This window comes from Microcebus murinus, chromosome 2 (assembly GCF_040939455.1).
Source record: "Microcebus murinus isolate Inina chromosome 2, M.murinus_Inina_mat1.0, whole genome shotgun sequence".
NCBI lineage: Eukaryota > Metazoa > Chordata > Mammalia > Primates > Cheirogaleidae > Microcebus > Microcebus murinus.
In genome coordinates this window covers 90,101,210-90,116,487 of record NC_134105.1, presented here as the reverse complement: position 1 = coordinate 90,116,487, position 15,278 = coordinate 90,101,210, and the positions used below count along the sequence as shown (strand labels likewise).

Below are 15,278 nucleotides of genomic sequence, written 5' to 3'. Positions count from 1 at the left end.
TCTGTTGTGAGATGGGACCACAGTAGCACAATAGCCTGGGACTGAGGAGCCAGCAGAACAAGGAAAATATTCTAGGTAGTTGCTAGCGCCTTCCTCTAAACAAACAGCTCTGTTTCCATAAGGGTGGGAATGGTGCTTACGAAAAGCTAAGAGGCCTGAGGACATCCCAAGACTAGCTGCGATCAGAGGTGGCACACAATAGTGGTCAGCGCTGGGGCTGTGCATAGGAGTTGTTTCATGGATTTCTGGTTTTCCTGAGGGTCCCCTTCACCTTATCCAGCATTGGAGGGCATCACACACTGCTTATACCGGGACAACCATCTGGGCAGACCTCCCCAGCTGCCTGCCCACACGCTCTGAAGCTAGGGTCTTCTGCAGACTTGAGCGTTGCTGATTACTGCCCAAAGTATGGGTTTTGAACCCTGGGCCCGCTCACCCAGAGGAAGCTGAGGAGGAGCAAAGAACAGGCCTCAGTGTCACTGTGTGTCCTGTGGGTTCTGGGGCAGACTCTGTTCTTCCGTGGGCAGAAGAGCTCCCCTAAGTTCGGTAACCTGGTTGTTTAAATATAGGAGAGGAAGCAGAGGCTGGCTGGGGCGGAAGCCTCTAAGGAGAAGAAGGCGTTTTGGCAGTGGCTTGCTGAGGCTGATAAGAGCATGGGATGTGCTCCAAGCCTAGCCTCTGCCCATTTGCTTTTGGGCCTTTCTGACGTTGCCCTGAGCTGTCACCATCAGACTTGGCTTCTATGCAAGCTCCCCCTCATGACTGACCCGGAAGGGGGGGGGTTACTTTTAAGCTGATCTTTGGGACTTCCTTTTGGCTTGCATCCCCACTCTTCTCTCTCCGATGCCCTGGGAGCAAGCAGCTTCCTGCCCTGGCCAACTCCAGCAGCGGTGCCGCCCGCAAGGCCGTGGGAGGGGAGGGCCGTCTGCACAGGGACAGTGGCAGGCAGAGGGCAGGCCCCGTTGATGTCATGACGGGACTGTGCCCAGGACTCCCGGCTTCAGGTCCAGGTACTGGCATCAGATCAGTCATCCAGCAGGAATCATGTGGCCCAACGCACGGCTCCAGGACGCTCTGGGGCCATATAAACGGAGCGAACGCCTCCGTGGCGTCGCTGCCCTGACCCTGACCCGGAGCACCCCCTTTCTGGGCAGGGGCTGTGCTGACCTCTGCGGCCTGCGGGAACACCCCTCCCTCTGGCGTCCCTCGGCGCGGGGAGTTCCGGAGGAGCGTGTCCGGTTGGTGCACCACCGGCATCCTCAAATTGTGTCGTGGGTGAATCACATCGACAGTCCCGCCGCTTCCGCCCGCCGCGGTGGAGCAGGGGGATGAGCCCGCGCCAATGCCATTTCTGGGGGCACGGAGAGGCGGGGATGTCGGGGCCACTCCCTTGTGCAAAGGCTCCCTCGGAGCCCCTCCTCTGCCGCCCGGGGCTTCCTCCAGGCCTCAGGCGCGCGGGAGCCCAGCAGCTGCCTGGGACGCTGGTGCTCATCGCCTCTTGCGCAAGGGGCAGTCAGCTGCTCTCAGGGACTTATTTCCTTGTCATCTGCGGGGAGGAGACCGGCGGGGTCCCCAGCTCCCGTTAGGGAACACGAAGCCCTTGTCCTCTCCCAGTGTCTTCAGCCAGGGTATGAAATCGCCTCTCAGGGAGTGATTCCTTCGTCAAACAAAACAGGGGTGAAGACTGGCAGGCGACAGTTTAGGAAACTGGCTCTTCTCCCAAGGCACGGGGGGACCCAGGCTCAGTTCTTAGCAGGTGGGAGACCTGGTTGAGCGGCCCCTGTGAAATCAGGCAGGAAGAGCCAGCCCCTCTCCCATGGAACCCCACCAGTGTGATGCTCAGAAAATCCCTTCCAGGTTAGAGTCTGGGTCAAGAACTAGGTCTCACTCTAGAGATTCCCTCTGTAGGGGAAGCGCTGACCTTAGGGCCGTCTTTCTGTTGAATTCAGGATTCTAAAAACTCTCAGCCTCTGTTACTCCTCTATATTAATGAGCACAACCCACCTCTCAAGGTTGCAATTGGATTCAATGGGCTGCTGCCGGCAGCCTGACACAGTGGTTGAGCATGCGACTGCCTGAGGTCAAGGGTGGCTCTACCCTTTGCTAGCATTGCAACCTTGGGCAAGTTGCTTAATCTTGCTAAATGTCAATTTTCTTACCTGCAGAAAAATGTGGTGAAAGTGACAGGCTCTATCATAGGGCTACGCTAAGGATCAGTGAACCTGTGGCAACATCCAGGATGCATGAAAGACGTGAGGATGTGGCAGCGTGGGCCAGGCCCAGAGAGAGCTCCAGAATGTCACTATAACTGTATTTATTACTGCATGGGGAAGGCCCAGGCAGGGCTCCTGACTTTAAGGGAGGTACAACTTTTAGCATGACTTTGAGGGAGGCAGTGTGGCATGATGTACGTGTGCACCCAAGCTGCATGGACTCTCACTCTTATGGGGTGGTGGTGATGCTGGGTACTAGTTCAGACTTGGCTTCTAGCTTACGACATCTACTCCTTCTTTGGGCCTTTGTCATCACCCATGAAATGGCAGGTTGGGCCTGTCGTTTTCCATTTTAGCTTAACCACACAAAAGTTTAACATCTAAAATGGTATTTATAAAAGGGTATGAGTGTCCTCCCTTCATTTGTTCAAGACACAGCTAAGAGTTCCTCTTCAGCAAGTAAAAGGAAGGGAGAGGTTGGGAGGCCCTTAATCTTAGGATCTTATACCAGAGCCTGTCTGCCTGTCTGAGGTTTTCTGTTGAGGCTTCACCTTTGCCTTCCTCCCTAACGTTCAAGGACCTTCCTCCCACAGCCCCTCCCACTGGCTCCCCCACAGCTCCACCCTAGCCAGGGGCTGCCCCCACTCCCTGCAGATGTTTCCAGTTTGCAGATTGCATGGAGTTCACGTCGGTCATTTGTTCCATTTGTTCCATTTGCTCGGAAACAACAGCGAGCATTATTGGCAGGAAATGGAGAGGATGCCAACTCCAGGATAACACAAAAAGCCCTAGTCATGGGCACTGGGCGGGGGTGGGGATGGGGGCAGGGATGGAGCACAGGCTGCACCATCTGCAGTGACCCAGAGTTCTCTTGCCCGTGGTCACTGAAGTCGTGGTCACTGAAGCAGTGTCTAGCTTTCCTCTGGGAATGACCAGAGCAAGTCAGTTGACTCATCTTGGAGGGGCAAGGACAGAATGAAATATTATCTTGGAGGCCTGGGAGTGATTCCTGCCCTCTAGACCTAGAACGAATTCTATTTCTTTAGCCCTTTGAAGGCAGGAAAGATTCCAGGGTTAATGAAAGATTAGAGGATGTTTGGTATTTAGCGGTCAGAGCAAATACAAATAAATGTAATGCAAGTTAAATTATCAGACTCATGTGCCCCCATGTTTGACTTGCAGCTGTTTTGGCTGCAGTTGGCTGTAATATCCCCTTTGTCGCTGTTATTCAGCAACCCTCACGCCCTGCTCCGGAGGTGGCCCCTTTATAGTAGTGAATAGTGCTGAGTGATCTGCCAGGTCCTCTAGAATGAATGACATTCAAGAAACGGAAACTATGATTATTGCTCTGAATAATCTGGCTCTTGAGACCTGGCCCTTGAGGGCTTCAACTGCAGCAACTGAGGGGGTCCAAGTGGCTCTTGGGGGCTCGTGACCTGACAGCCACATGCCTGGAAGCTGAGCACTGTCAGACCTGGGGCTTTCTTGCCCACAGGCTCATGAAGAGCCAAAGACGTGGTTTAGGGGAGCCCACCCAGCAGATCTGCTTATGCTTACAAACTACTTGCTTCCTGCCAAGCATGGAGAAGGGAGAGGAAGACAATCTCCTTTCCATGCAATCTCCTTCAGACACTTCCCATTTCTGAAGCCAGGAGTACTGTTGGGGGATTTGGAACGGAGGTAGAGCCCCCCAATGAGAGAAACACAGCATCTAGCCAACACATCCTATGGCTTCCCAATAAGCCTGTATCTCCTGGTTTGGGGAGGAGTGGTAGGCGTGGAATGATTTTGCTTTAACTCAACATCTCCCAAGCCCCCTGGTAAGCAGAGTACTGGAGGTGCTGGAGTGGCCCTGATGCTGAAACCTGGACCATCCCTAGTGGCGCTGCCATTCCGGGTAGCTGCCTAAGGTGCAGTGGGTGCAGGGGACCAGGTTCTGTACCAGCTGCTGTGCCTATGTTACTTCACTCGTGCCTCAGAGAAGTATCTTTTTGATTTATCAAAGAGGAAATGAAGACATTAAGAGATTAAGCAATTTGACCAAGGTCATCCATTCAGAAACAGAGTTCAAAACAAGAAAGACACAGCATGTTCTGAAATGCATGGCTGGAGTCCAACACTGACTTCTCCTCTGGAGCAGGTCAGGGTGGGGCAGGCCTGAAGCCCAGATGAAAAGGCACCAGGGTACATGCTGTGCAGAGCACACAGGTGGCTGCAAGTGTCTCACTGCATCTAAACATCCATTAGGCAGAGCTTGGGTGCTGTGGGTTTGGAAAGGCACTGCCGATGTGGGGTACTGTGACTGACTAGCACCCACTGTTACACCTATTAGCATGGATTGACAGGCAGACTGGCCGAGGGCAGGGGCAGTGATGAAGAAGGAAGGATCAACTGTGTGCTTGGTTGGATGGCCCTAGGCTGTTTGGCGAGGCGTTCAGAAAATTGATCTTAGCTTTGAGATGTTTGTGATAAAGTAAAAAAGAAAAGAAAGTTGGGACCAGAGTGACAAGGGAGCCAGTGAAGGGGTTTGCTAGTGAAGAAACCTGACTGCTTGTTCCAGTTTTGACCTTGAACTAGCCACTCTGGGCATCAGTTTCCTCAGGGGTTCCGTCCCATTTCAAATCCACGTGTCCTTAAAACCTCGTCTTGAACACAGTGATGTGGGGCAAGATCAGTGGCCAGTGGCCCGGAGCAACGTGTCAGACTAACTTGTAACGAGGCTGGACGTGGTTCCAGCTCCTGCAGACAGAGCGTGAACAGGACAAACAAGGGGAGAGACCAAAGACAAGGAAATGAACAATCAAGTTCTGATTGTGAAAGGTGTGACATAGGAAATAAACAGAGTGAGACGATGGAGAGAGCATGTGCGTGTGTGCGTGTGCGCGCGTGTGTGTGAGCACGTGTAAGGGGTACCATTTGAGATAGATCACAGAGATGAGAGAAAGAAATGAGCTACTGTAGGTAAAAATGCTGAAATCACAAACTGTAATGTAGAATTAGATATTCTCTCTGAGGGTCCCTTTAACTAGACCCACATGGGTCTAGTTTTCTATATGTACTGGTTTGGGATTGAAGTTAGAAGATGCAAAAGCCTATTTTTGTTGAGGTGTTCTGATACCCCTCCTGATTCCTCAGTGGGCGTAAAGAGGTATGGTCAGCATTCTGACAGGTGAGAACAAGGCAGACCTGAGAATAATACATCATACGTTCAACTGGAATTTATTGCAAGTCTCCTGCGTGTCAGGTATATTTTAGGCTCTTGGTGCTTTTGGGAGAAAGGGAGTGGGAGGAAGATACCAAGATGAATTAGGCAAAATTTCTTCACTTAAGAGTTTACTAGCTAGTAGGAGAACCAGTCATGTAAATAAATAACTACAAAATGGTGTAATAAGTGTTCAAATAGAGGAATATGTAAGCTTATGTAGGAGTACAGAGGAGGAAGCTACCAACTCAGCCTGGCAGTTACTTTAATCCCTTGTGGAAGTGGGTGGGATGTATAAAAATAAAAATAAGTTCTACCTGGGAGAATCATATCATTATGCTTTTTACGCATCATTCCTAAGAGAGCGTTTACTAGATATTGCTTGCTATGGATGCCCAAGTATTGTATTGAAAGCTTTCCCTAAAAGACTCACTTAAAATGAGAGGGCATTTTCAGTCTCATTTTTTCTCTCTCTTTTGCTCAAACTGATAATCTAAAAAGCGATTGTGGACCCCTGATGGGAGGGAAAAAAAATCCTTACCCCCAACTCATGGGGGAACTGACATGCATCCCTGCATGACAGACTGGAATCATGAGTCATGACCTGCAGTCATGACTTTGAAATAAACCCTAATGCTCTTTCTAATGTTAGTTCTATATAGTTATTATTGATATCTTGCATATGTCCAAAAATGGTATGAACCTACTGATAATCAAAGAACAGGGAATGGCTGGGCGTGGTGGCTCACGCCTGTAATCCTAGGATTCTGGGAGGCTGAGGTGGGATGATTGCTTGAGGTCAAGAGTTCAAGACCAGCCTGAGCAAGAAAGAGACCTCATCTCTACTAAAAATAAAAAAAATTAGCCAGTCAACTAAAAATAGAAACAAAAGCAATTAGCCGGGTGTGGTGGCTCATGCCTGTAGTCCCAGCTACTCGGGAGGCTGACGCAGGAGGGTCGCCTGAGCTCAGGAGTTTGAGGTTGCTGTGAGCCAGGCTGACGCCATGGTACTCACTCTAGCCCAGGCAACAAAGTGAGACTCTGTCTTAAAACAAACAAACAAACAACAAAAAGAAAACCCAAGGAATGACAGAATTGCTAGAACACTAGGAGGCAAGGGATGATACAGGGTACTAGACATCCTAGAAAACCTAAATGAAGTATGATTACTGAGACTGAATACCAGCTCTGAGACTCCTGGCTGCTCAGACAGAAGTGAATTATACCAAGCTCTCCCACTAACCAGATGAGCAAAGCAGTTTATCAAGAAAAGCAACCCCTTTTCTAGCACTAACACTTCTCAGAGAAATTTATCTTATGAAACTTTATGTAAGGGACATAGCAACAGATCATATCTTGGGTCACGATGAAATGCTGAGACATATTTCATGTAACAGTTTTCTGTATTAACCTTTAATAAAAAGCAGAGGGAATAAGGTCATCTGGGACAGTCAGCAGGGAACTAAAGTAATACGATTTCACAGCATTGTCGCCTGATCATGGCTAGGTGCAGCAGCAGTGCGTAGAGAGTGTGGAGGAGGGGCTGGCTGGCTACTCTCCACCATCTCTGAATGATAGTCTTCTTGGCCAGGCTTTGACAGGAGCTGGAGAGCAGGCAAGTGACACAAAATTCACTGTCTGCCATAGCTGGCCCAACCTATGAAAGAAATCTTCCCATTAGGATACTGAAGAATTTCTGCCCCAAATGGCAATTCGGGTTTTGGCATAATTGATGGAGGATTTTATTTGTGTGGTTCATTGAAAGACCCAGGGCTTTGCCATTTGCTGACTGCTGCCCAGAGTAAAGACACTCGGTTCTCACCAAGCCTCAGTTTCCTTGTCTGTGAAACGGGTCTGGTAATACTTTCAGGGTTGGTATAGGATTATAAGCCACGTGTGTCAAACACGTAACAAAGTACCTGGCATGTGTTAATTAGAATTCTATCAATGACAGCTCTTAAGGTAGTAATTATGAAAGGACTTGTGGAGTAGGAGGGCAGGACACATGTCATCAAAATAGAGAAGGTTACTTATCTCCCAATGTGGCAGGAGATTTTGCATCCAATTCATTAAGAAGTTTTGTCGCATTTGTTAGGCAGAAGGTTAAACAGAAGGGGACCAGGATACGGCCCTGCTGTAAGGATTGAGCATCGGCAGCTGCTGTCTGCAGAGTTCATTCCTACACCTTCTGGTATATAGATAAAGGCATGAGGATCAACTTCAGGACCCATAGTTGACATGGGTGGGATCTGGGCGTGAGGCCAGACCACTATGGGTAACACCTGGTGTGGGGGGTACACCTGGTCTGGTGATTAGAAGCCAGGGGCTGTGATGAAGAGAGGCCAGGTTGTGAAGAGACCTGAGGGCGTTTGTAGAAATCCCGGACTCTGGACAACACGAAGCTTTCCAGCAAAGTGGGAGGGCAGGTCAGAGATTGGCAGGTGCCGGGGGAAGGACCAGTGACATTTATATGGCAGGTCGCTAAAAATCTCTTTACCTCAGTTCCCTCCTCTGTGACATGAGCTTAATGACACCTGCCTTGTGGGGCTGTTGTGTTAATTTAATAATGTGGAGTGTGTGTGTAGCTTTGCACATTATAAAGCAAACCACACATATTGTTTTTATGGGAACACTCACAGGTTTGAAAGGCGAAGCCGCTTCTCAACCTGCTTGAGTCAAGAGGATTGAATTTGGTACTGCCCAGGAATATTCTCCGTGGGACTGGGTTGTATTTAGGCAGTTGGCTATCTATTCTTGTCCCTCTGGCCCTCCCTTAATTCTCACCTTCATTTTCTGCACCATCTGAGGTTGCCGGTTAAGCAGCGTTTCAAGGGGGCGTCCTGGGTCCTCCTTACTTACCAGTTTTCTACCTCGGCAGCAGCCTGGGCCCCGACAGGCAGCAGCAGAGACGTGCTGCCACCAGGCGGCCACTGCTGAGCACAGTGCCCGGCAGGGAGGCGGGAACAGGCCTTTTTGACACCTGACGCTGACGCTACCCTGCCGAGACTCAGGCTTCCTTACTTTGTTGAGTGTCTTGAACCTGGAACTTGAGAGTGAGCTGAACCCTTCTAGATTCTTCGCTAGGGCCGGGAGACCTCCTGACACACTTGGTGTGGGCGCCCGGCACAGTTCCTCTTCGCCGGGCAGGATTTCCTGTTCCTCAGAACGAAGGAACCCTGACCTCATCTCCAGGCCCCACCTCTCCCTCCCCCTCACGCTGGCGCCGAGTGGATCTCCACACGCTCGGGCTGCAGGACAGCGAGCCATGGCTCCTGTGTGCCTGGGCGCCACAGCCGGAGTGGCTTCCGGGGCTGGGGGCCCTAATGAGAGGCCCTGGAGGCAGAGATGAGCCCCCAGGGGAAGCCTCGCCTCTTCCCTCCGGCTTGACCGAGAAGCAGATAGGGACATGGTGGGGGGCGGGTGGAGAGGGGATGTAAGAGAGAGCCACCTTCAGGGGTGACTCTGAGCACTGGTTTTTCTCTGAGCCTCTGCTGTTAACTAGCAAACAAAAAGCTCTGTAAAGATACAAGGCTTTGGGGAAGTGGGGATGGGGCCAAGAGGAAGCGAGCAAACCGATTTTGTGCAACTCTGCAGGCAGCAGCGGAGTCAGCGGGAGAGCCCTGCGCAGAAGCAGCCGCCACCCTCTGCCCGCCCGACTTCCTGTGTCAGCCGCCGCCTGGACCAGTTCTAGAGCTCCAGAGTCCTTTCCCTGGGCTCCTGCTAACACTGCATCTTGCCGTTACTGTGGGCTGACCGCTAGAGTTTTCTAGGCTTTTCTGAGAAACTGCAAGGGATCAGATGAACCCTCTCCCCTGCCGGCCTCTCAGGATGTTGCAGCCTTGCGGTCGAACCGTGCCCGGTTGCAACAGGCCCAAATCAGCACCAGGCCAGGGTTGGGGACAGGAGAGGCCTTTCCCCAGGACTCCAGTCACTTTTCCTGTGATTCAGGCCCATGGTTGCTCCCATATCCTTGCCTCCCTGATGAAGTTCAGGGTCTTTCAGTAGGACTGAAAACAGCCATGGCCCTTCTTTTAGGTGGGGAAGTCTCCTGAACCACAGTTCACTTATGATTTATTTCATTATTTACAAAAAAATTTTTGGCACTCTGGTCCAATAAATAGTTTTCTTTCTGGCCCAGAGCCCCCCTTAGCGCCCCAGCCGGACCAGTGGCTTTCTCGTGCAGTCATGCCTCCGGTTCTGCCGTCTCCTCCCGACTCAGACCAGTCGCTGAATCTATGTTACACTTGTGCTTTGTCCCCATGGTCTTGGTAGCCACTTTCTTTTCCAGATCTGAGAATATTAATCTCCTACTGATATCAATAATATGGCAACGTCAAACCCAGGGACTCCTTGTACTCGTGAGAGCCTTGTATGGTTGTTCCTCTTCTCATTCACCCACTGCAGGCTGTTGTTCAGAATCTGGGCTCTGAAGCAGGAACCTGGGTCTGAATGCCAGCCCCACCACTTCCTAGCTGCGTGACCTTGGGCAAGTTATTCTGAGCTTCAGATTGCTCAACATTAAGGATAGGATCTGTTTTGTCAGAGAGCATCAGTGAGCATTGAATGAGAGTGTGAACATAACAAGTGAAGTGCTAAGCACTCTTAGCTGACTTATTGTTATTATTACGCATCCAGTCTCAGTTTATGCCACCCGGTTCACTGAAGTGCTTTCCTATTCATTCATTTATCAAAAATATATGGAGCACCTGTGGCCTGCCAGGAATGGTGATAGGGGCTGGAAATGCAGCAATGCAAAGTGGTGGTCCCTGCCCTCCAGGAATTTACTCGGTAACAGGGCAGGGGTCATGAAAATACAGCACGCTGGGGTCCCAGACGGGAGGTGGAGTGTGGGAAGTTTTCCTCAAGGTCCTGTTTGAGCACAATCTTGAAGGGGAAGTGTTTTCTAGATGGACTTGGGGGAGAAGGGCCCTGTACGCCAGGCAAAGAGTGAGTGCACAGGGGAGGGGAAGTGAAAGAGAGTGGCTGAGCCATGAGTTGCTAGGCACGGCGCAGCTTATGGTTTCTGTAGAGCACCCAGGTGGCAGGAGACTGCAGAGGCCAGGGGACCCATCACGGAGGGTGTAAGCCACTCCAAGGAATCTGGACTTGATCCTGAGGCCACATGAGAGTAAATGGTTTTTAAGAAGGGGAAGGGGTCCTCCTGGTGGTTGAGTTTCAGCATGATCGCTCTGGTTGCCTCAGGGCAGGGGTCAGGAGGCTGCAGAATCTCCTACTTGGGAGATGATGGGATGAAGCACGTTATCCAAGAGTGGCTGTGGGCTGTGGGCGCAGGTGGGGGAGCAGGCAAATGGGGTGACCTTCTGCCCAGCCCCTCTGTTCTGTTTCCCAGTTTGCCTTTTGGTTTTCAACCTAGAGCGAAAATGACACTCAGGGCCCAGTCGTAGGCAAAATATTAAGTGACTATGAAAGTCTTTTTCCCCTCCCCTTTCAAATCGCCCTCCCTGAGCAGTGATAGACTGTCCATTCAGAAAAACTGAAGGAAGGGTTTCTCTTGTTCACAGAAAAGAAGCCCCCATGATATGTACAGAGAACTCTGGAATTAGAACTCTTAGGTGGGCAGAGGTGGCTTAGTTGGCCCCACGTGTGTTCCCTGCTTCTCTTCTCTCCAGTGGGTTGTTCTTTCATGTGTTCTCTTGTGTACAGCATGCTGTGTTTGGACACAAACCACTTTCCTTGGTTTATCTACCCCAGCTGAGATGGGCTGATTCTTAAAGAACTTACCTATATACTGGAGAGTGGGGAGGGCAAATGTTTTTACAGTGATTTACCAAGAATCAAAGATTGCTTTATTGTGAGAAAGGCTTTTTCTGGTAGCATGCAGCCTTCTAGAAATTGCTCTTGGTAACTTCCCCTCCCAAGCAGAGATAACGAAAGCAGTTGCAGTAGAACCATTTATGAGAGGCCCCATTGGAGGATGCCGGCATTGCAGGATTGTGGGAGGAATTAACATTAGAAAATGCTAGAACGATGCAAATGCAGTTGAAAAGGACTACCCCTTAATGTCTGGACTGGGGAGTTTGCTCAGGGAGAGATCACATGTCTGGCAGGGACAAGCATAGTTCAGGCTTGGACCAACTTGGGATACAGCAGTTAATCGAAGGATGTAGAAGCAGAACTAGGAAGAGGGACAGGCTCTGTGCCAGGGCATCTCTCTACTGCTCCACTGACAAGTGTTTGTTAGTAAACACAACAACAACACTGTTGTTATTGCTGAATTTTGGTTTTGGCTGTGTATATATAGGTGCTTTCAATTTGCTATGTGGGCTTACGTCCAGATGTTCTTTCTTGCTGTCTCTCTGACATGCCTGGTTAATACAACCCCTTTGGGTAGTGCTGAAAAGTACCTGAACCAGGTGGCCTCCCTAAATAACAACTGCATTCAAGTGTCTGGTTCCCAGAAGTTGGTGACCAGGTGAGCACCTTCAGGGAAAGGAGTTTAATTCCCAGACAGATGCCTGTTCTGTTAGGGCGGGTCTGAGGCTTGGGGAGTAGGGTGGCAGGACATGCTGTGTGATTATGCGCACACGTTGCCTTTTCCCTCCTTTCTGCATGTCTGGTTATCCTGCTGTTCTGTCATTCCTCAAATAGCTTTGACACAGGCTGGTGCTAGAGTGAGAGCATGAGAGACTTTGCTGGGGGTGTGGGCTGAGAAGAGAAACTGAGGCTCAGCAGATGTGATGTTTACAGGAGGTGCTGGGTTTTTGCTCTTTTGAGCAGAGAATCTTTACTTGTCCCTTTGACAAAGGATTTTTGCTGCAAAGGCTGGGTACCAGCTGTGCTCGGCTAAGAGTTGACTCATGCAGCTGAATTCTCAGTGCTTGCTATTATGCATTTAGAAGGAATGAGCTCTGGCTAAGGTTAGGAAACTGCCACCAAAATCTATTTCTTGTTCTTCTGCTTTTCCCATCCACCTCCTTATCATTTCTGCTAACCCAGCAGAAAGCAGGAATATTGCAGAGTCTGCACTCCCAGCTTCTCTTTCACCCAGTCCTGTACCCTCATTGGTCCCTGAATGAATGAATTCTGATAATTTGACCCTTCTCCTTGCCACTCACACCCCCTCTTCTGCTCTTTCCAACTTTTTTTTCCTTTTTAATTTTTTTCCAGCATATTGTGGGGGTACAAATGTTAAGGTTACGTATATTGCTCTTGCCTTCCCCAACCCCCTTGAGTCAGAGCTTCAAGCATGTCCATCCCCCAGTTGGTGCACATCGCATTCATTATGTATGTATATACCCATCCCCTCCACCCCACCTGCCTGACAACCGACAATTGTTATTCCTATATGTCCACTTAGGTGTTGATCAGTTAATACCAATTTGCTGGTGAGTACATGTGGTGCTTATTTTTCCATTCTTGGGATACTTCACTTAATAGAATGGGTTCCAGCTTTAGCCAGGAAAATACAAGAGGTGCTATATCACCGTTGTTTCTTATAGCTGAATAGTACTCCATGGTATACATATACTACATTTTATTAATCCACTCGTATATTGATGGGCACTTCGGTTGTTTCCACATCTTTGCAACTGTGAATTGTGCTGCTATAAACATTCGAGTGCAGGCTCTTTCCAACTTTTTGCTGAGAGTTCTGGGCTCTGTACTTCCTCTTGGCCCATCTTACTTCCTGAAACAACACTAAAGAGGGTTGCTTATCTCGATGGAACACAAAAAGCCGTCTGGGGGTAGGGGAGGGCAGTGTCTGTCTGGGGAACTAAGAGCAGCAGCACTTTCAGACTCAGCCTACACAGAACTATCCTCCAGGCCTCTAGGAGCCCTGGGATGTGTGGCCGGCAGAGGGGCTGGAAGTGATCACCCTGTTCTGGGCCCTTTCTAAGGACAGGGGTCTCCAAGAGATCACCCCACCAGAGAAAAGAAGGAACGAATGAGTTGTGAATTTTAGACCGTTGTTACACACGGAGCTCTGGGAAGATGTCTGGGAAGAGCTAGGCCCACTGGCCATACAGATCCTCCTGGCTCACCTGTCACCTTGGAGGCGACTCTGGAAAGGCAAGATGCCCATCAACAGCACTGTCCTGTCGCTGGCCAACTATACCTACATCACCGTGGAGATTTTCATCGGGCTCTGCGCCATAGTGGGCAATGTGCTGGTCATCTTGGTGGTCAAGCTGAACCCCAGCCTGCAGACCACCACCTTCTATTTCATTGTCTCCCTCGCGCTGGCTGACATTGCTGTTGGGGTGCTGGTCATGCCTCTGGCCATTGTCATCAGCTTGGGCATCATAGTCCACTTCTACAGCTGCCTTTTCATGACCTGCCTGCTGCTGATCTTTACCCACGCATCCATCATGTCCTTGCTGGCCATTGCTGTGGACCGGTACCTGCGGGTCAAGCTGACCATCAGGTAGCCTACGGGGTGGGGTGAGGCAGTTGTAGAGGTGCCTGCGAAGTGGGGCTACAAAAGTTCAGATCCCAGACCTTTAGAGTGAAAACGAACCCATGTTGGTCCTTGAGGTTGAAATAGGGCAACAAATGTCTCAATATGGTCTGTGAGGGCTTGAGCAATGGTGAGCTGAGACTCAGGAACTAGGATCATCAGGAATTCTCCAGTCCCTTCTCCACTGAGTAGGGGCAAATGCTCAATCTCCCGGGTAGCTAAAGATGATGAAGTCTTTGACACATCTTTGAATTAGTAAAAAATGCTCTTGAGTTTTAGTAATGTTAGAACCCTACCAGATAAGATTTCTTATTTTAGGAGAATCAGACAGATAAGAATGAGGGGGGACCAACTGATGGTTCTTTTGCTTTGCAAATGTAGGTTATTATGTCATCTTTTTGCTTTCTATTCTGTGCCTGCCTCAAGGTTGAGGAAAGGATTCTTAGAATATGCATTATTTCTCCTCCTCTTCCTCCTGCTCCTCCTCCAGCATGAGACCTTTTTTTACCCAAAAATGTTCTTCATTGCCCACAGTAGTCCCAAGCTTACATGTGACCGTGTGAAGAGAACAGACTGCCAAAATGAGACATTTAATTCCCAGGTGTCCTAAATTGCATTGGTCTCATGTTTCTCCTCCCTTCTCTTGAGAAAAGAACATAGTGAGGGGGCTACAAACAAGCTCTAGATATAAACAAGTCTGTTTTCAAATACCAGATCTTGAGATTTTATCTTGGGCAAGCTATTTATCTTTTCCTTCTTCAGTTTCCTCATCTGTATCCCAGTGGTTAAGATGCTCTCAACACAAACTTACCTTGTTGCAATTTTAGCCCCACCACTTCTAGCTTGTATAAGGTACTTGTCTGTGTTTCAATCTTTTACCTATAAAATGGGGATAAAAATTGTATTTTCCTCATAAGATTAAATGAGTTAACATATGTAAAGCTCTTAGAAAAATGCCTGGTATATAGTTTATGCTCAATAAATGGTAGCTATAATTCCTATTATTTTCACAATTGCCATCAATAAAATGGAGATTATCATAAAAATATCCCCAATTTTTTTTTGAGATTTAATGGAGATAAAATCTACTGAGTGTATAGCCAGTATTTAACAGTATTAGTTTCCTTCTTGCAGTCTGTGTATGCTGCTGTCAGGAAGAACGGTTTAGGGAGAAACTCTTACTGGATGAGTCTTTTAAGGGTTCTGAAGCACTTCAACACAACCTTCACAACTCCACCGATTCACTGAGCTCGAACACCACGTATGGATACCCCCACAAATAGAGAAGTGGGGCAGGCACAGATAGAGTGGAAGTGTGGGAGAGACAGTATAATTTATGAGCATCTGCACAATAGCCAAACAAAACAGTGCAGAGCTTGGCAGGCAAGCATGCTTTGAGAAGATCATTTCTCACTGGGCAGGCAATCCCAGGAGACTTAGATAA

General features: G+C 49.2%; 1 protein-coding gene across 1 annotated transcript in view; it reads left to right on the top strand.

Annotated features, from left to right (window-relative positions):
* Positions 1–13,157: 13,157 nt before the first annotated feature.
* The window catches only part of ADORA3 (adenosine A3 receptor), a 30,267-nt gene continuing 28,146 nt past the window's right edge, over positions 13,158–15,278 (top strand). The window contains exon 1 of the mRNA XM_076010396.1: positions 13,158–13,801. Within this exon, the coding sequence (XP_075866511.1) occupies positions 13,452–13,801 (350 nt within the window). The 5' untranslated portion in view covers positions 13,158–13,451. The remainder of the gene's footprint in view (positions 13,802–15,278) is intronic.